Consider the following 19,557-nt stretch of genomic DNA (forward strand, 5'->3'; position numbering starts at 1 on the left):
ATCCCACCCCCACAGACACTTTGGGAGCAACCGAAACAGAGCAAACCTAAGAGCCCACGCTGGAAAAACCGTGCCTCGATGTAATCCGCCCCTTCGGTCACTGATCAGTCGGATAGAACAGATGGCTAGAAGACAGAGAGAGAGAGAGAGAAAAAGAGGAGAGTGATTGCAAGAGAAGAAAGTGTTGTAAGACAGAAAAAGAAGAATAAAGGAGTCCATCATGGCGCAGTCGCTGCTTGCGAGAATAAATGGAAGAGAAACACCAGTGCAACATAGTCTACCTTTGCTGAATGATCAGAGCCCGCTGAAGAAGAAAGAAGGCCCTCAATGGCCTCGACGGTGGAAACGAGGAACAAGCAAACGACAGATGAGGGAGAGACGACGAAGAAAGACGAGGGGAAGGGACGCGACGTGCAGCAAGGTACATACAGGGGAATATCGCTGGCATCATCACAACGCTGCAGAGCACAAAAACGCATCAATGGTGCCTGCGAGTCGCGTCGAAGCTCCTCTACGGCGATCTTGCTCTTTGTCTACGAGTATCTTTTTGGCCGCTACCATGCCCCCAAGGGAATTCCAATTCCGCTTGAGGCAAGCAGGCTCCGGGTCTAATTGGCTTTGCCAGAGGAGCGTGGAGGCAGCCCAAACAGGTTTGGGAGCATAATGTTGGCGTGCGGGAAGGAGCACTGTGGGATGAGGATATGCATTGCTTGCGACTGACCAGAGGATACAGGCACGTGTTTGCTGGCTACCTGTTGCGCACAGCAAATCATTATGGATGTAAAGTATATTGAGTATACTGCTAGTCATGAATTCCGTCTGGCTGGTACCCTTGTTACTCTGCATGTCATTCTGATTTACTTTAATGAACAGTGACGAGGTACATGTAGTTTACAAAACGGCTTCCTTGCCAAACGCCCAGATGCCGGCCAACGCTGCACACACGCCTCCTGCGGAACCAGCTGCACGCAATCCCGCTATTAATAGTGATATAAGAAGCAGAAAGACAGATTTCAATAGCCTGTTACAGGTATCAATTGCGTATAAGATAAACAATTGCATTGTGCCCTGCTCAACACTGTGAGCTACCTGTTGATTTGAAGAGGGCACCGGTCAAGGCCCCGGCGGCAACAGAGTTTAGAGGATCATAGGTGCCGCGGGCTCTGCCAATAGCTCCATTGACCCCGTTATACATCAGAGCTAAACAGAGTTCATGAGGTATTGGGACAAACCCCATACTTGAGTAACAGCACAGACGTGTGTTCATTGAAAGACAGAGAGAACAAAACACCAATTATTGCTTACCGAGGACACCCGCCGAGTTTCCAATGAATGGTCCTCGACGAGTCATCGAGTTCAAAACAGTGTTAAGGCGGATCTTGATTGCCGGGCTTGGTGATGATCGAAGACCTTCATAGAAACCAAATGCTCCTCCCATGCTCAGACCGGTAATATAAGTCAAACCTGTTCCATATGTCAAATCGTCCGACCATCCTCTGCTCGGCAAGATTCCCCCCTGTGCACCGGGAATCGGACCGGCATCGTCCTCGAGGCTGATGTAGTCGAGACCGCCGCCGCTACTGAGGCCGGCCAGGGGGTGGAGCCGTGCAGGATCGTATGCTGTGTTGGAAAGAAAAGAACTGACGGTGTCGCTGGGGTTGAAGTCCTCTGGAGTTGAGTTGATAGGCTCGAACGTATCATCATCCTCGATATTCGGGTGTAACATAATGTGATATATGCGAGGGCTTGCTCTCGTTGTCCAGGTATTCCTTGGCTTTGGTGAATTGTCTTGTGGGAATGGCAATGGTCAGAAAAAAAGCGATGGCCCAACAGTGATCAGGGATCCTCAAAATCGGCCAATACCAGTAAAGCAGTCCGATGTAAAGCACCACCGAGCATGCTTCTCAAGTTGATCCGACTTTTCCATGAACCCGACATCCTATTCAACTTACAGTCATGAGCAGTGTCGGGAACGAGGAAGAGGAGGAGGACTACATGTCTGAAGCCTTCTTGGAAAGCCTTGCCCAGGATAGCGCGAATGACAAGACGAGGAGAGAAAATATTACATATTCAGAGCGGCGACGACAAAAGCACACTGAGCACCTTGCCAACCTTCCCAAGCCGCTGCATGTCCGAGAAAAGGAGGCGCGAGAGAAAGGATTGACCAAGGAGATTGGGGAGGAAAATAAGGGCATGGCTATGCTCCTCAAGATGGGATTCAAGTATGTTTATCAAGAAAGCAAGGCCAGTCTTTCAAGGACATAGTACTTGACTTCGTGAGTACTAATCAAGGCTTTCCTCCAACGCGTCATGGTGTTCTTAGAAAAGGTGGAACGCTAGGAGCATCAAAACCACAGACCAGCATTGCAGAAGCGTCCGCTCCTTCAAAAACATCTCCCGATTCGATAAGCAAGGATGGTAAAGCCCTCGGTCGCTCGGATGCACTGCGGGCACCTCTCGAGATTCAGATCAAACAGGGCCGCGGTGGACTGGGTATGGATTCTTTACGGAAACGACAAGCTGAGGAAGAATTACAAAGACACGAGAGTGAGGCCCATCGCGTCTTTGATGAGGGCTTTCGTGGTCAGAAGCGCAATCAATTTGAGCTCGAGAAACGGACGCGTCAAGTGGGAGCAGCAAGAGGAATCTGCATGGTCATGGATGCCAAGAAGGCTCAAGCTGATTCTGAAATAGCTGAGACAAATCAACTCAGAAACTTAGGAAGATCCAACTCGTTTTGGTGGATCGCAGATTCGGTACCGGACGAAATTCTGGGCACGAAATTGATGGGCCCTGGCGCCGAAGTTGTCGTTCAAGAGGACGGGTTGGCACTGGAACGGGGTGAGGAGGCTTCGATAGGCGCGTTTGATCACAGCGATGATGAGGATGGTGGCCCGGAGCACAAGAAGGAGAAAAGGATCAAACTAGACCCCTTGCGAACTGTTGAAGTCTATGACAATGTCGTGCAGGACGAGGAACCACCAAAGTGGGGCGAAAGACCAGATTTTGCGCAGCTGGAGGTATGATTCCATAGTATATTGACTTGAAACTGCTTGGGATTGATTGATACATTTGAACTCACATTAACTACTACCTTTTCCTCGATCATAGATGCCTGAGAAACTTGCAAAAGTGGTTCAACATCTTCGGGATGAGCATCTCTATTGCTTCTGGTGTTCTGCTCAGTACAGTGATCCTGAAGATCTGGCAGAGAATTGCCCTGGGCCTACTGAAGATGATCACTAACTGCCATGTTCTCTTGTAGTATGCGCTGTTGTAAATAAACAACATAAAGGATATTGTTATGTTTTTTTGACGATGCAACTGATTTATTAATCGCCATCCTCGCTCGTTGAATCATCGGACCCGTAAGCAATAAGGGCACTAAGTGCAGAGGTATTGGGCATGGATGGTGCTTGCTTCGGCTCCGACGCTTTGATTGTTGTTCCCGAGAGTAATCCTGGCAATGGCTTCAACAAGAAAGCAGGTGAGGCGGTATTGGGCGCTGCAGTTGATAACGACGCCTTCACGCGATCCTGTAATGAGGGTACCGAGCCAACATCACCCTGAGCCGAGCTTCCGCTACCTGCGCTCTCCTGATAGTGCCCTAGACGAATGGGATCGTATTGCTGCGTCTCATGGTTATATCCGTAGTCGCCATAATCATAATAGTATTGACCATCAGCTCCACGATACAACTGCGGCACTTGAGCATGAGCTCCATTAGATGTATCATTCTCAGCAGCAGTAGATTCCTGTTTTTGCCGTTTCCCTGGTCCGGGCATCTCAGCTTTTTCTGATCCAGGAAGGTGCTGTGCTTGCTTGAAGTCAACCGACAGCTTGGACTCTATTACCTCTCGCGTAAGTTCGACGGCCTTGCGCTTATTTACTGCCTGCACTCGTGGGTTCGGATCCTCAGTAGCCCATCTGATATTCAAAACCTTTAAACAGAAAGAATATTTTCAAGGCAGTCAGCGACTCCTTCTTTCTGGTGGGGCTTCGATAGTCAGCATGTTTTACGGCATTCATGCTTACCTCTGTGTGGTCCAAGGACTGGTTCGCCATAGCCTCCTTCGCGAACTCGGCATTCAATCGACTTCGATAGGTAACAAAAGCGACGCCTTTGTCCGCCAATACCTTGAGTCGTTCGACTTCACCCCATGCGCTGAAGTGTTTTTCGACGACAGCCTGGATGTCGGGAGACGGCTGTATCCTGCCGACATAAAGCGTCCTACTATCAGACCGCATTGACCCTACGCCGCCGCGATCGTCCCTATGCTCGTCGAATCGCTCACGTCCAAAAACATCCATTCCAGAGTCCACATGATCCTGTCGCGTAGGAATCCTGTGAAGCCAGCCGCAGTCCTCGCTGTAATGAAGGGAAACGCAGGTTAGCATCCGAACAAGTCGTTGTGATCTGTTTACTACCTTTATGCCTGATTCATTCTCGTCTCGTACCCATTCGGGCAGCATCCCTTTGCGAAGAACGCGCAAAAGTACGCATTCGGGTTATATGTTCCCTTGGTCCTGCCTGAATCTTTGGTTAGGTCACATCGATAGGCCGCCTTCTCCTTGCCGCTGCCACCCGATTCTCTTGACCGACCGCCTCCACTCCACCGATCATAATAGATGTTGTAGGTCTGCCCTGGCTGTCCCGAAGATCTACCAGCGACGGATCCTTGTTGGCCGAAAACCTTTTCTTTGGCGACTTGTCTTCGCGCAGGTCGTGACATTACTGGTGTACTTAGCAATGCTCCACGCATGAGGGCAAGTTATCTATTTGACAACCCGGGTTGCCATGCATTATTTGCCAACCCCCCCCTCCCCTAATTGACTGCTGCTATGAGACTTATTTTGGCCTGCTGTATTTTTCGCCTTTAGAATAGCTCGTTCAAAGAGGTTCAATTCAAAGTTTTATTGCAGGTTTGCGCGCGGAAAATGGGATAAAAACGAGTTTCGACTATACTGCAACTGGATAGGTTCAAGTATGCAAACAATTTGATAGGGAGCAAGGGACGCCATGTCAAGTCAATTTGGTAAGGCAACTACGAGGCCTCTCTTCATCCTTGTCCTTGTCTGCGGCCTTCAATGCCGTTGGGTCCACATATTCATCAACCACAACTTTAGGAATTGGTATTCGGTTGCCCTTGACGTAATAGGAGGGGCGGCGCCATTTTCCCTTCATGCCACGGTTACTATCGCGTGCCTTGATTGCGGCGAGGGTTTTCGATACCACCTCCTACCACAGTTGACGCATAAAATGGCTTAAGAAACAGCCAGACAGCCAGACAGCCAGACGCCTGGGCACCAAAGAGCAATAAAAGAATAATCACTTACATGCACTAACTTCAAAAGACCTAATCCAGGGCAAAGAAGACTGAGTTGGAGGTTGTTACGCGGAAGCTCAAAGGCTCCTATTGATTTGACAACGTATAGAGCTTCGTGATCTAACGACATCAGGGAAATCTCGCAGCGAGAGCCTAAGAAGTCATGCAAATCAGTGCCGTGATCATTAAGCAGAAGAGGTGTTGCTAAACGCAAAAGTACTTACGTCTTATCAAGAATCCAACTACTATAGGGCCCTTAATCCCGGCACCGAGCATGTGATCTATCATCAGTTTCTGCATGCAAGGGAGCTTCCGCTGGTCCCCTTCCAAATCGTTATCATTTGCCCCTGGTTTCTTGATCTCAACAATCAAAAGAGGAAATTCATCGTATTCCGCGAAATAATCGGGGTTATACGCCTCCTCAAAACCGGCGGGAGTGGGTAGTGGGTCTCGACTCCTAAAACGGACCATAGCAGAAAACGAGAAATTTAGGAGCTGTTCGTATTGTAAATGTAACCATCGGCTACTCATTTTGACTTACCAATGATCCGACAGCTCCAGATCGCCGACTACGCCGAGGATAATATTTTTCACAATGGCCTGCGTGTAAGTGTCTTCATTCTGTGTCAGTGATGGCGGAGGGATGGGATATGAAGTACTGTGCTGCCAGAGGTAGGGTCTTTCCGTATAATGACGAAGAATGTCTGTTACAAGGCTCTCTCCTTCTGTTTGGATTTTGTTCCGAATGTGTCTTTTGGTCTCCTGGAATGAATGTGATGCCGCAAACACAGAGCAGTCTAAAAGTAACTTCATTTCTCGATCAGGTGGTGTGGGTAGTGGTGTCGATAAAAATGATGTCAAGATGTTCGTCGGGACGTGTTTCTTCAGGAAGTTCGCGTCAAAAATAAAATTAATCGTTCTAAAGCACGCATGCATTATAAACAAGATACAAGAGAGATGTCAGACTATTGAAAAAAAAAAAGTTCAGAAGCCATACAGCAACCACTTACAACAAATCCGAAACATCCGTGATCTCGCTTTGCTTTTTTATCATTGATCTTCGCGCGTCCATCAGTAGCTGGGAAACATCAAGTTGGTCGATTATGAGGCGAGCGTTTGTAGTCAGTCGTGAAGATGATGTGCCTGGTCCAACTAAATGATCGATAAAGCGGAAGTCAATGGAGTTCAGAGATGATCTGGTCGAAGAGGGATTGGAATCGGCGTAATCGCTTCCACATTCCGAAGGGAACTCGACTTCCAGGAAGGTGACTTTTTTATGGGGTGGTTCAGGACTTGGAGCGCTCACATCAGCCTCTTCAGCCTCCTCTCCAATCTCAGAGACAACTTCTGCAGCTGATCTTTTCGAGGGAACCGAACTCTCCGACGAAGTAGTTGTGAGCCGCCTCTTGCTGTCGTCTGATTTTCCACGAAGGCCTTGGGTGGTCTCTATCAGATCCAAAGGAAAATAAATGCAGTTTACAATCGATCCCATTTAAGCATGAAAAAACCAGTACCAAGACGATAATAGCTGTTCTTACTGGCAACCTGATGTCGCACGAAAGTCTGTAAGACGGTACTGGCCGATACATGTGAGTAACTGATGTTTCCCTGTATCAACACATCGTGGTACTCCTCCCGACATTGAGCCGCGTCAAGCCTGTATTGAATTGCTGATGAGTCTCCACGTCCACGCTGCCGACCAACATATGCTACAAAGCAAGAGTATATCTTCTCAAAGGTGCCGTGGTCATGGGTGTCGGTAAGCACGAAATCTTTAAATGTCTTCATTCCTAACAAGTTGTCTCGGGTATACCAGGGTTAGTCATTAAGTTGTGCGTATATAGAGGTACAGAAAAGTCGAGAAACAAAAACCAAAGGCCAATGAGAGAAAGAGCTCCATCTCTGCCCGCACCTGTGAGGCATCAGATGAGCGACAGTGAGCATAACCAGACGCAGAGGCCTTCTGGACAGTGGCTGAAAGTCCGCACCCGTATGGATGTACAGTCAGTGCTGTGCATCCCACCCTCATAGACACAGTAGGAGCAATGAATAAATCGAAGCCAAAGGCCAATGAAAGAAAGAGCTCCATCTCTGCCCGCACCTGTGAGGCATCAGATGAGCGACAGTGAGCATAACCAGACGCAGAGGCCTTCTGGACAGTGGCTGAAAGTCCGCACCCGTATGGATGTACAGTCAGTGCTGTGCATCCCACCCTCATAGACACAGTAGGAGCAATGAATAAATCGAAGCCAAAGGCCAATGAAAGAAAGAGCTCCATCTCTGCCCGCACCTGTGAGGCATCAGATGAGCGACAGTGAGCATAACCAGACGCAGAGGCCTTCTGGACAGTGGCTGAAAGTCCGCACCCGTATGGATGTACAGTCAGTGCTGTGCATCCCACCCTCATAGACACAGTAGGAGCAATGAATAAATCGAAGCCAAAGGCCAATGAAAGAAAGAGCTCCATCTCTGCCCGCACCTGTGAGGCATCAGATGAGCGACAGTGAGCATAACCAGACGCAGAGGCCTTCTGGACAGTGGCTGAAAGTCCGCACCCGTATGGATGTACAGTCAGTGCTGTGCATCCCACCCTCATAGACACAGTAGGAGCAATGTAACAAACTGACTCTTTCGGAATGGAAGTCAATAGAACATTACCTTCGTCAAGAGAAAAAGGAGCAGGAGGCACAAGTCGCGGATGAGGACTGGTTTGCGGGAAAAATGAGCGATGAAGAGGCGAACAAGCGAGGTGAAGGGAAGCGGGGTGATGAAGGAGAGGACATTGAGGGGGACGAAAGCTACGTCATCAGTGACGCAGACTTAAGGGTGGAAAGGACCATCCTATTTTGGAACAATCTTCTTGTTTGACAACGGCTAACTGCTTCAGCACATTTATTTCTGACATCTTTGTCCCGCCTGGACAGTATTGAGGCCCTTTACCTCAAGCGAGGCCTTCCTTACTCCTGCAGTTGTGGTCTGAAAGTACTCGAGCGTACATTTCATCTTTTGTTGAGCTAGCGGCAATGACGATCTCCGGTATCATGTTTTTCAGATCGACCTCAAGATCCTGAAGCTCCTGCTCTTGTTCTTTTTCTCTGGCCATTCTTTTCTGTTTCGCCTTTTCTGCCCTTTGCCTATGAAGTAGAAGAAGGATTGATGATGGAAGGGTTTGCTCCAAAGACGGTGGAAGTGTTGAATCAGGTGAAGGGTCAAAATCCTTCTGGTCGGCCTGTACTTGTAAGTGGTCAACTTCGTAAGGCTCTCCTTGATAAGAAATCTCCATACCCTTCTAGACCTTTGCGATTAAATACGTATGTTTGTACGGCGCCTGACGTTGAGCATAATAGTTGCAGCGACAGGCAGCAATGATGGCGGATTCTTCGTCTGTACGGACGTCATATGTAAGACTTGTGGGTGAGCGAGGAACAACGAGGTGAAAACAAGGGGAGACGAGTGAACAAGGTGAGTGAACAGAGACGAATGTGTGAAGACAATTGTTTATTGGCTAGACTGTTGTGAGTATATGAACTGTGGTTCAACTACATAGCCTGTCCTTCTTTATATACATCAGACGAATAAAGGTCCTGATTAGTAATCCATGGTTTTAGACGCTTCGATGCTGCCTTTGCTCATCTTTACATCATGGAGCTCTCTGTGATGAGGGCGACGTTGATCCAATCTAAGACGCGTCTAGCGTCACATGACAATACCAATCAGAGTTAAACTCTGACATGAATCCACGCGTGAAGTTATCTATTTGACAACCCGGGTTGCCATGCATTGTTTGCCAACCCCTCTAATTGACCGCTGATGCTGCCCACTGTACACTTGCCCACCGCAGGCTGCACTAACTCGCATCTGCTTGCTCTTGCCACTCCTCCTCACTGCTCCACTACTCCTCTCCTCCTCCTCCTTTACCCCTGCTGAGAAATCATTACACTAGCCTGCCCACATCCTCGTAGCATGGATCCAGCTGTACTGAGTAGAGCCGGCCTGACCGCTGCCTCAATCGCCGCTGCAGTGTATGTGGATTCAGCAGGCGGGCCAAAATAAGTCTCGTAGTAGCAGTCAATTAGGGGGGGTTGGCAGATAATGCATGGCAACCCGGGTTGTCAAATAGATAACTTCCCCACGCGTTACAGCACTTACTTTAAACCTCATAACCTCATCGTCTTTGCAGATTTCCGACATCCGACCTCTTTTCCATTGAGTCGATCACATTACTTCAGCTAAACACTACACATTCGACAGCAGCTCTCTCATCGTACCACTCGACGTACAGAAAGTGATGGGTCTTAAAGGCTGGTACGCCTTTCTTCGTAAGAAGGGTTACCAACCCTCTGTACTTTACCCATCAGCCGCGTCAACAACCTCGAGCACCGCCACCAGAAGAGTCGACCTTCTCTCTCGCTTTTCAGTCATCAGGAATGCTTATACACGAAACTCCATCGAGATGGCCCATACGATTCTAGAGCTGGATGTCATGCGGTTCGGGACCAAGGAAAACATCATTATCTACGTCGACGGAGTCCAGGCAGAGGAGAAGGAGTTCACTGCTCAGATCCGCCAAGAAGCTCGAAGAAGACCATTAAGCAATGCAAAGAAAGTGTGGATGAACTACAAAGACGGATCGACAACAACCTCAAGGTTCGTAAGCGACACTTTGCCGATGCCTGGACCAGCCTTGCGTCCTCCTTCTATTGGTCCCTGCCCATCCGTAATGCATTTGTCAAGTATATGCAGGACGAGGGGTGGAACATTCAGCGATGCGAGACGGAAGCTAATGTTGTGATCGCTCGGGACTGCAGATCTGACGATATTGTCGTGTCTGCGGACAGCGATATGCTCGCGTACCCATCCGTGTCAACCATGTGGCGCCCGATTTCAAAGAACTTGATTCTGATCTACAAGATATCGGATATCTGTGAGGTTCTCGGTGTGTCCAGGATCCAACTCACGGCCCTCGCTGTTGCCTCCAACAATGACTACGGAAAAAATATCTACCCTCTTGGACCGGCGACCAACCTTTCGATTATCAAGACGATCAAGAAACAAGGTAAATATCAATGATCAAAGTATTAAGGAGCGAGGCTGAACCATCTAACTAATATATATATTTTTTTCTACTTTTTTTTACCCTATTTTTGCAGATGTGCGACAGACGGTGAATGCATATTTGGAAGACTCCAAGGTCGTTTCAAAGAACACAGACAACAGAACACTTGAACTTGCACTCAGAGTCTTAGTTGATCTCCAACAGACGCCTGTCAGCAATCCTCGCCCTTTGTCCAGCGTCTCGTCCTACAGTGAGCTTTACAAACGACTCAAGGATCTTTGTGCCATGTACCGGGAGAACAAAGGTTTTCGCGCACAACTGCAACCAAGGTATGCTATATTTCTGTTCAATATCGCACGGCATTTAGGACTTGGTATCGGCAATCGTCTCACAGCTCACCTTACTTATTGCTTTGATGTCAATAGTACTCGCAAGGATCAGGTCATCCGCCTCCGCTCCTTGCATTCTTCCATTCGATATAGGACAGTTGAGTCTCCAGCTATGTTGAAGCCTGGCCTTGGGTCGCGCTTACCACAGCCGCCATCACCGCAACCATCCTTAGCACAACCACAACAACCTGCACCGAATCTGCAGGATAACCCTCCGACCACATTACCGTCTCAGGAGTCAAACGGTCACCCACCGCTTCCAAGGACGCAGCTCCCACGAAATCGCCATCGTTACTCATTCAAGACGAGGACAGGGGCAACAAACCCCCCACCCCCAGTCAAGATGAAGCTCTACAAGTTCAAGCCTTACAAGGAGCCTGAAGCAAAAGACGAGCTTGAGCCCTCCAGCGACGAGCCCAAGCCCAAGCCCAAGCCCAAGCCCAAGCCCAAATTCAAAACGTTGTCCGATTCGAGTGCAGCCACCCGCAAGCTCACTATTACACAGTTATTACAATACCAGCACCCAACATCTACTTTGAACGTCGGTACTCTATCCGCTAACCTCAGACGAGCTCTGCCAAACGACGGTACCGTTCAACAGGAAGTTGCCCTCTATATCCGAAACGCTGTGCGCGAGGCTGCCAGGATTAAATGACAAGGTCAACGAGTAATTGGAAAGTTTGTCGAGTATGTGAACAAGCATGGACCGGGCCCCAACGATCGTCGATTCATGAATTTTCTTTGTCCTCGAGTCTCCATGAAGAACGCGAAAAAACTGGATGACGGTTGTGCTGCAGAGGACGACGATGAGGATGGTGGTGACATGGACCAGAAATCCAAGGATGGCAAAGGCTCTGAGCAGTTCTTGTTTTTCCAAAGCTTTCTGTCATACCTCTACTCTGGGAACTACTCACGAAAAAGTGGTACCGGTCAGAAGGTCAACGATTTCATTGATCGCCTCAAGGATCTCGGACTGTACGCCCCACCACGTCCTCGGGCCGCTCTCAACGAGATAACTCCCTTCTCACCAAAAGAGTTACTCCTATCGGTGGCGTTGCAGCTCAAAGTTGAACTCAAAAAAATGTACCGTAATGGGACCTGTGAGCTGCATAATAAGGTATGAGTTGAGGGCACTACTGGTCATCTTAATGTACATCAAACCGATACCTATCATGCCTCTTATTTATTATTTTCTATCTTCTCAATTATAGCTCCAGGAAAGGAAAAAGAAGGGGCTGCTGAGATCCGATGTTAACGTGGAGATCCAAGAGGATGCATCTGCTATCGAAAACTACCTCGCGATCAACAAATTGAGTCCAAACCCTCGTAGGATCATCCCCATGTCGACAGCGAAGCAACCTTTTGTCAGTTTTACGGAGCGACAACCGGCCATGTTCTTTTTCAACCGCGGAGGCGCACTGAGGGCATGGGTTCAGGAACTGGTCGGTACCGTCTGCACATCCATGCGGGATGTTGAGGAGTGGATAGGGGGAAAAGAACCAGGCTTTCTCATCAAGCACCTTATCGTCGATATCGATCCCGAAGACCTGACCAGTCGCAAGAGAGGCAAGGCTGGACACCGCACTGCGATCAAGTTGTTATCCCTTGATGATCTCGAGACCGACTTGCAGATGCTGGACGATCCAGAGTTCAAACCGGAGACCTATGCCTGCAAAGGATATTTTCTCAGGGGGTCCTTACGAACTGACGGATTCACTATGCAGCTCCTGTGTTCCAAAGTCAGAGAACTTCTGTCAGTCAAATACAAACGGTTGCCCGGCGATCGCCTACCTCCTCAATTGACTTTAACACTTCACGATACCAGTGATTTTTTGGCGGAGATCCGAAACGTTGTCCGAACCAAAGACGATGTGGCGAGACTCTGGCCTGGTGTCGATCCTAAAGATATCAAGATCCTCACCCTTGATGCAGGACAAGCTTTTGTCGTCGGAGCATACGCACATCTTCCACAATCGGGCAAAAATAAGGATCCAGTGCAAGGAGCCCCTCCGTCCTTCAAAGGCTCATTCCCTATTATCTCTTCCTCGACAACAACGCCACAGGATGTTATGCAGAGACTCACTTTGGAACAACAAGCGACCACAACGCCACTAACAATGATAGGGCTCACGAAAGCCCACCACCATAATCTTGCTGTCAACCAAAAAGCGGTGATGCAGCCTGTGTTCCGATACAGACGGTGGCTTGAGGACGAGAAGCAGTTGATTCCAGCGGGCCGGTCAGACTCCATCTCGGACATCGAGTCCTGTCTTCCTCTTATTCGAGGTCCAGAGGCGAGCGTCACCAATTACAGTCGAAACTCGTTTTTGCGGCCACTTCCCACTGCAAATCGGCTGCAGACCTTAAATTTTTGATTGAATTGAACCTATTCTAAAGACGAAAAATACAATCACATATTCAGTCACATGTTGCGCTGCAAGTCGCAGACCCATGGACACGTCTCTCATGTTGTATTCTATACATCTCAACACCATGACTACAAACCCTCCCCAAAAAAGACACTATGAGTCGCTCTCAGCCCAGGCAACGACGACAGCCAAAAAACAAAAGCCAACTCTTGTAGACCTTCCTGCCAAGGATGACAAAAAATACACCAAGCGCGAACTTGAGGATATCGAGCGCACTCGTCGGCAGAGATACAACTACCTTTTAGATAGTGCTAGGCGCAAAGATATGTATTCACTCCTTGTGCTTCCTGCCGCCGAATAGTTCAAGATTCCAATGATCAGGGTCTCGCACACGCTGGAGCAGCAAGTCGAATTACTGGACATATTTCATTATCTCGATGATCGGAAGGAGGACCTCCCGATCAAGCTTTCTCACAGATCCTTTGGGCGCTTGATAGGACTCCATCTTCCGAAAGGTAGCCTTGAACGCATGCTCGAGCGAGAGGACAAATTACATGCTGCAGCCAGGACGCACCCCACAGGCGCTCATTACATTGTCAATCGCAAGGACTTAATGATTGAGGAGGTCCTCTACCGGTGGCTGCAAGACCAGCGGAAGCAGAACGTCCCTGTCAACGGCAAGATGATCAAGAAAACATGTACGGTTCTAGTCGATCTTCAGGACAGTTCGGGCAATACTGTATCTGAGGCACCACCGTCATTTTCAGCCTCGTGGTTTAATGACTTCAAGAAACGCTATGGGATAATCTATTGCTAGCTTCATGGAGAAGCAGGATCGGTCGACCTGGAGGCGATTGAACTGGAGCTTACCGACATCCGCCAGCTTTGCGCCCAATACACTCCGGATAACGTATTCAATTGCGACGAGACCGGCTTTTACTTGCAGGAGCTAGACGACAAGTCTTACACAACTTCAGGGTCAAAGTCGGGCGCCAAGGCCAACAGGAGCTGCAGGGTCTCCACCCTGTTTTGCATTAATGCTTCTGACTCCTCTCTCGCCATGGCAGACACCAAGGATTCGTTGAAGCCGTTGGTTATCGGTAATACGTTTAGTGTATGATTTGTATTGCAATCGTCTCTTATTTATTCGTGTTTTTTACTTCCGTTCTTGACCTTTACGACTCTATAATGCCCTTTACTTTAGGCAAAAGCATTCTAAAGGATCTTGAAAAAGATTCGGCGAAAAGGATGCTCATAAGGGAAACAAATTCGGGATGGATGAACAGAGACCTATTCGTAAAATGGCTACAAATGTTTGATGACGGTCTCTCGCAGCCAACCCTTCTCCTTCTTGACTCCGCAGGTGCACACAACAACATCGACATGCGTGATCCACGAACCAACACGCCTTGGAAGCATCTTCACATACGACGGCTCCCGACAAACACTACATCAGTAACGCAGCCTCTCGACGCGGGCGTGATTAGTGTTTTCAAACGAGCTTTCCTGGAGATGCTCAGCTATGAAACCTATCTCGCTCGTAGCTATGATAAAAAGAAACGTATCTCTGACGAACTCGCTTGGACATTGATCCCTATGCATGGAGTCGAATGAAGCCTCTAACGCTGCGAAACTGCTTCGCCAAAACGCCAGTCCTTCCGACGGAAATGCGCGAGCAGCTCCGACGATGACTGCCAACCCATGCTGGACAGCAACAACCACTTCAATACTCCCGACACAACCAACATAAAGAGCAGGAGCGGGCATATTTCGAGCATCTGATCGCCGAGATTACTATGGAGAACAGTTGGAATTTCCGAGTAGTGAAGCGCTACAACACGTGAATATAGTGGAAGAAAGAGACGGAGACCATTCCGAAGGCGAAGTTAGCTGTGACGGGTCTACAAGCAATGGCGGGAATGCAGGCTCACCGTTAGCAGACGTGGACTTGGATGTGACCACTGAAATACTGAAGTATCTGGCAGGAGACCACGATGTACTCAGTGTTGAAGGCATCAAACAACTCAGACAGGTTACGGAGTAGGACTTGAAGGAGAGGCGGGAGATTCGAGGGATAATGAAGGAACTGGTGCATGTTTGTGCAGCGTTAAAGAATAAAATGGACACGAATGTCTTGAAAGGTAGCAATGAACGTGAATAAAGGTTTCTGGGTCTGCGACTTGCAGCGCAACATGTGACTGAATATGTGATTGTATTTTTCGTCTTTAGAATAGTCTTTTCAGAGGTTCAATTCAATCAAAAATTTAAGGTCTGCAGCCGATTTGCAGTGGGAAGTGGCCGCAAAAACGAGTTTCGACTGTACGTACAGTATTTGACAGAAGGCCTTTTATTTAAAGCTTTTTTTATGAACCTGACAAAATATCCATTGCCTCGAACCTGGGACTTCCAATGCGGAAACGCAGCTGCGTGGATGATTCTTCTGTAAGACCTATCGATGCAGGGGTAATGTCGACATAGGTTGTGCCTCCTCTGCTTGTGAAATCGGCACTGGACGTAGCGCATGTAATGGTTTACGTCCTTGTGTTGGTTCGGTTGCTGCTAAATGCTCTGCCTGTCCAGATGCCTGTACTGCTGATGGTGAGTGATCTATTGGTGTTTGTGCAGCAGTTGTTGAGCTTCCTGCTGGTGAAAACTCATGCTCTTGTGCTTGTGTATTTGACGCCGGAATCATCCTTATTCCCGGTTTTTGACCTTGCTCCCTCATGGCAAGCACCAGGGGGACTTTACTTAATGGTTTGTGCCTCTACTTGCATTTCTGCTTTGTTTTGAGTATATTCAGTAAGTAGCTGTAGTAGGCTAGTCCGGGGTAGGAGGCGCCACTGACACCGTGCTCTTTGACTGAACGTGGTGCAGATGTAGTGGCCCGACTAGAGGAAGTTGAATTGAGAGTGGAGCTTGCTTGATCTTGAAACATAAACATCAAAAACTGTTGCTGTTGCTGCAACTGATTGATGCTGTAGCGCTTCTCCAGTTTACGGTCGGTCTGTTCTTGTCAGCGCAAGGGCTACTCGTGTCACCAATTGACCTAGCTCCCCAATACCCTGAAATCATCCGATAGATAAAGCATAAGATCTTACAGCTGTTGCGAAGGGTCGTGTTCCATCGCCACCATCCCAGCAATAACGCGTTTTTGCGGCCATAATGGAGATGAGCAGCTGTATCCTGAAGGATGATACGCCGACAGCGCGTGAACAGTTTTAAGAGCCCAACTTTCGTAGCGTCCCTAGCGGCAGTGGAGGTTGACATTGCCGTAGTCGGTAAGAGAAACGCGAACAAGGATGGCGATTGAGACCGACCTGTAGCGAAATAAACAATCAAGAGCGATATCGGGAGAGCAAGAGGCAGGTTGGAGGATTTCAAACTGAGTAATTGGTCAATGACGAACTCGTCAAACCACCTTTCCAGCTTTAACGAAGAGATGCGCATGTCGATTGCGCTTAAGTAGTATCGTCCACTCCTCATGGTGCGTTCATCATATTTTCTTATATCGTCAATGAATATTGCCATGTGCTGATAGAAATTGTGACGGGACCTGTACGATTTCAGGAACATGATGAACAAATCGAACATCAGATGCTTTCATACAAGGGTAGAAAGGCAGCCTGGAACGCCTGTTTATTTGTTTGCAAGATAGCCAAGGCCCAGTCGCTTTCGAGCTTCCGCCTCGTCTGATGCTGCCGCTGCTGCTGGACGCGTCCGACTCAAGAGCCATCCCCACCAAGCGAACGCACGCTGGATTGCCTCAGGGCTAGGAGACGGCATGATATTCTCGATTCGGTGCTCATCAACCAGCCCATTCTCATTAAACTGATACACAAAAACGCCCGCATACGACGACGGCGGAGGCGGCGCGGGCCCAGAGGACGTTAGAACCACTGACGGCCGCGTCGTTCCCTTCATCGTCCATCGTATGGTGACAGTCGTGGTGAGGGGTGAAGACTGCCCTTCTTCGCTGGCTCCTTCTGTTCCTGCCGGACCTACCGTTCTATCAAGTTTGTCGACGCAGTCCATTTCGAAAGCACGACTGCCACGTTCTGGGTAATGGCGGTATGTAAAGTCGAGGGGAGATTCTACCATGCAATGATCAAATGTTCCAGGCCGCGTAGCTGATGACGGCTGTGTTCCTGCGCTCGAATGATACTTTAAGATGGATGCTGTTGCGTTGGCATAGTCCCCACCAGAGTCCATACCCTTGAGACCCCTGCCTCCACGATCGTTCACGCGGATCGACTGGATCTCGAACTCGAGGTCGCGGAACCATATTTTGAAGCTCCAGCGAACAGCTCCAGCGAGCAAAAAGTAGATGGGCTTGCCCTGGATGGTCGCGTTTGTATGGCTAGCCTCGATAAGCCGGATATTTGAAGCGTAGATCGACGTCGTACAAAGACCATACTGGAAAAACTGCGGAAGCTCCTCGCGCAATGTTCTGACGGCTATCGTAATGAGGGTCCGAAATAAAGATGGGTGTGTAAGCCCTTCGTCTCCATTGCGGCTGACAAAGATTCGCTATCACTATACATACCTTTCCCGACGCGAATCTTGTATTCTTGAGGAGAGACATGATCGTTACTCTCTCCAGAGTATTTCAGCACAGGCGCCTGCCGATTCGATTGCGTCATAAGTCCCCTTAGAGACGACATGCCAGCGCGTAGTGGGTGCCTCCAAAGAGTGGAGCCGCCTTGGATAGGCGCCAGGAATGGTTCGCTGCCGCGTGGTATTATGCAGGCTGTAGGTGCATTAGATAGACGGAGCCGGGACGGAGTTCCGGCAGTATTCGTGGCGACTGAAAATGGATTCGAGTGAAGATGAATGTTTCCACAGCGCATTCCATGGAATGCTGCTCTTCCGTGTGTTCGCCCAGAAAGTAGTATGGGTTTTAATATATCTGACGTTGTCCTCATGGCAAGCGATGACTGTAGGCGAAGCTGAGGGTTGCAAGGCGATCGAGATGCAAAACAAGAATGCGAAAGTGACGTTGTTTCACAGCCTTTATTTAGTTTAATCATGGCTCCTTATTGGTTAAAGCTGTCAACGGATCCTGGGTCCCGCTCCGTTGGCATTGGCTCCTGGGTCCTGAATCCTGGCTGGCTCCTGCAGGCTTAGACGCGTCTCTGGGGTGGTGGGGGTGGTGGGGCGCCTCGTCTGATCGAAAGAAATTGGAAGGGAAAGAACGAAAGGAAACGGTTCCCGAGAAAGATCCGTCCTAGAGTTGGTCATCTGTTTTCTTCAAAGTCCAGCATTCAGCCAGATGGTCGCTCCAGACACTGCTCGTGCGTGTTCAATTGCCTCAAATCGTCCAGCCGCCCAATATCGATGATATGATCATGCACCCTAACGCCCATTGAGTTCCTTTTGTCCATAGCATCGCCATTTCATCCTGTTAAGTATTACGCCCGCCCTTCCTCCATCCAGAAATGGGATAAACAAACGACTCGAAAACAGAACAAAACATATCGACCAGCATGTGTTATCAATGCGACGGATGACAGCAAAACCACATGAACAGATCAGGAAGTAACAAAGAGAACGAAAACCAAAGAGCTGCACATCTCAGCTAGTAAAAGGCAGACATAGTAACAAAGAGGGTTTGCGGCTTACCCATATGGGCTAGGGGAGCGACCACGTCCGGATTCACGATAGTACGGAGAAGGCGAGCGACCACGGTAACCACTTGGGCGATAAGGCGAGCGCTGGCGGTATCCACCACTGGGCCCTCCATACCCACGCTCAGGCGATCGGGAGTAGCCTCGTCCACGATACCCATATTCATAGGGGTCTCGACCATAGGGTACAGGAGAGCGACCACGTCCGCCGTAGCGGGGAGGAGGAGGAGGTCCGCGACGGAAATCACTGTAGGGGGCACCGCCCTGGCGTCTTATGTCTTGGCCACTAGTAATGAGGAGATGCAAAGAGATCAGACCTTTTGACTATAGTTTATCTGTACAGATGGGAGGTCTGTATCAAACTCGGTTCCGCATGACATACCGACAAAAGCGGGCCAAATGGCCGGGCTCGCCGCACTTAAAGCACTTTCCAGATTTGACATCCATGCCCTTCTCTCTTGCTTCAGGGCACTCTCTTGCCCAATGTCCAGTTTGATTGCAAAGAAAGCAACCACTGCCTGGGCCGCCAGAGCGTCTCGACCATTCCACAGAAATCTTATTCCCATCCAATTCGTAACCGTTCAGCTTGCTCACTGCATCATCGGCATCACGGGGATCCTAAACGAAGTTAAAACATGCGTTTATGAATAAATGGCAGAACGACATGCCCCATCCCCTACCAACATCGATGAATAAACCCTTCAAATACGCAACTGCAACGTACCTCGTACTCGACAAATGCGAATCCTCCGTGCTTCAATTCAACAGATACAAGGCGTCCATATTTCTCGA

At 49.0% G+C, this 19,557-nt stretch overlaps 7 protein-coding genes across 7 annotated transcripts; 3 read left to right on the top strand and 4 right to left on the bottom strand.

Moving 5' to 3' along the window:
• Positions 1-891: 891 nt before the first annotated feature.
• On the bottom strand, positions 892-1,726 carry BC939DRAFT_480058 (mitochondrial import inner membrane translocase subunit tim23; the record flags this gene model as incomplete). The annotated part of the gene is made up of 3 exons (XM_051558906.1): positions 892-977; positions 1,090-1,200; positions 1,306-1,726. The coding sequence occupies 3 exons, from the start codon at positions 1,724-1,726 to the stop codon at positions 892-894; spliced, it is 618 nt and encodes a 205-aa protein (XP_051408839.1).
• Positions 1,727-1,956: 230 nt separating this feature from the next.
• BC939DRAFT_531711 (uncharacterized protein) lies at positions 1,957-3,321 on the top strand (the record flags this gene model as incomplete). Its single annotated transcript, XM_051561627.1, has 3 exons — positions 1,957-2,222; positions 2,324-3,020; positions 3,112-3,321. The coding sequence occupies 3 exons, from the start codon at positions 1,957-1,959 to the stop codon at positions 3,244-3,246; spliced, it is 1,098 nt and encodes a 365-aa protein (XP_051408840.1). The 3' UTR covers positions 3,247-3,321.
• BC939DRAFT_461876 (uncharacterized protein) lies at positions 3,309-4,767 on the bottom strand. Its single transcript, XM_051557054.1, has 3 exons — positions 4,459-4,767; positions 4,036-4,369; positions 3,309-3,941 (listed from the first exon to the last, which is right to left on the bottom strand). Exons 1-3 carry the CDS (start codon positions 4,761-4,763, stop codon positions 3,333-3,335), a joined length of 1,248 nt encoding a protein of 415 aa, XP_051408841.1. The 5' UTR covers positions 4,764-4,767; the 3' UTR covers positions 3,309-3,332.
• Positions 4,768-5,604: 837 nt separating this feature from the next.
• Positions 5,605-6,947, bottom strand: BC939DRAFT_277242 (uncharacterized protein). The gene is made up of 4 exons (XM_051551178.1): positions 6,338-6,947; positions 5,869-6,246; positions 5,773-5,784; positions 5,605-5,698 (listed from the first exon to the last, which is right to left on the bottom strand). The coding sequence occupies exons 1-4, from the start codon at positions 6,817-6,819 to the stop codon at positions 5,689-5,691; spliced, it is 882 nt and encodes a 293-aa protein (XP_051408842.1). The 5' UTR covers positions 6,820-6,947; the 3' UTR covers positions 5,605-5,688.
• A 2,536-nt stretch (positions 6,948-9,483) lies between these two features.
• Positions 9,484-10,500, top strand: BC939DRAFT_277412 (uncharacterized protein). Its single transcript, XM_051551179.1, has 2 exons — positions 9,484-10,383; positions 10,478-10,500. Exon 1 carries the CDS (start codon positions 9,616-9,618, stop codon positions 10,117-10,119), a length of 504 nt encoding a protein of 167 aa, XP_051408843.1. The 5' UTR covers positions 9,484-9,615; the 3' UTR covers positions 10,120-10,383; positions 10,478-10,500.
• Positions 10,501-11,019: 519 nt separating this feature from the next.
• Positions 11,020-12,677, top strand: BC939DRAFT_531715 (uncharacterized protein). Its single transcript, XM_051561628.1, has 3 exons — positions 11,020-11,889; positions 11,984-12,501; positions 12,597-12,677. The coding sequence occupies exons 1-3, from the start codon at positions 11,503-11,505 to the stop codon at positions 12,598-12,600; spliced, it is 909 nt and encodes a 302-aa protein (XP_051408844.1). The 5' UTR covers positions 11,020-11,502; the 3' UTR covers positions 12,601-12,677.
• Positions 12,678-15,504: 2,827 nt separating this feature from the next.
• Positions 15,505-17,781, bottom strand: BC939DRAFT_480063 (uncharacterized protein; the record flags this gene model as incomplete). Its single annotated transcript, XM_051558907.1, has 5 exons — positions 15,505-15,649; positions 15,677-15,748; positions 15,910-16,145; positions 17,144-17,595; positions 17,685-17,781. 5 exons carry the CDS (start codon positions 17,779-17,781, stop codon positions 15,505-15,507), a joined length of 1,002 nt encoding a protein of 333 aa, XP_051408845.1.
• Between the last annotated feature and the right edge of the window lie 1,776 nt (positions 17,782-19,557).

Source organism: Gamsiella multidivaricata, assembly GCF_025024155.1.
Source record: "Gamsiella multidivaricata strain RSA 2152 chromosome Unknown BC939scaffold_68, whole genome shotgun sequence".
In the NCBI taxonomy this organism is placed as follows: Eukaryota; Fungi; Mortierellomycota; class Mortierellomycetes; order Mortierellales; family Mortierellaceae; genus Gamsiella; species Gamsiella multidivaricata.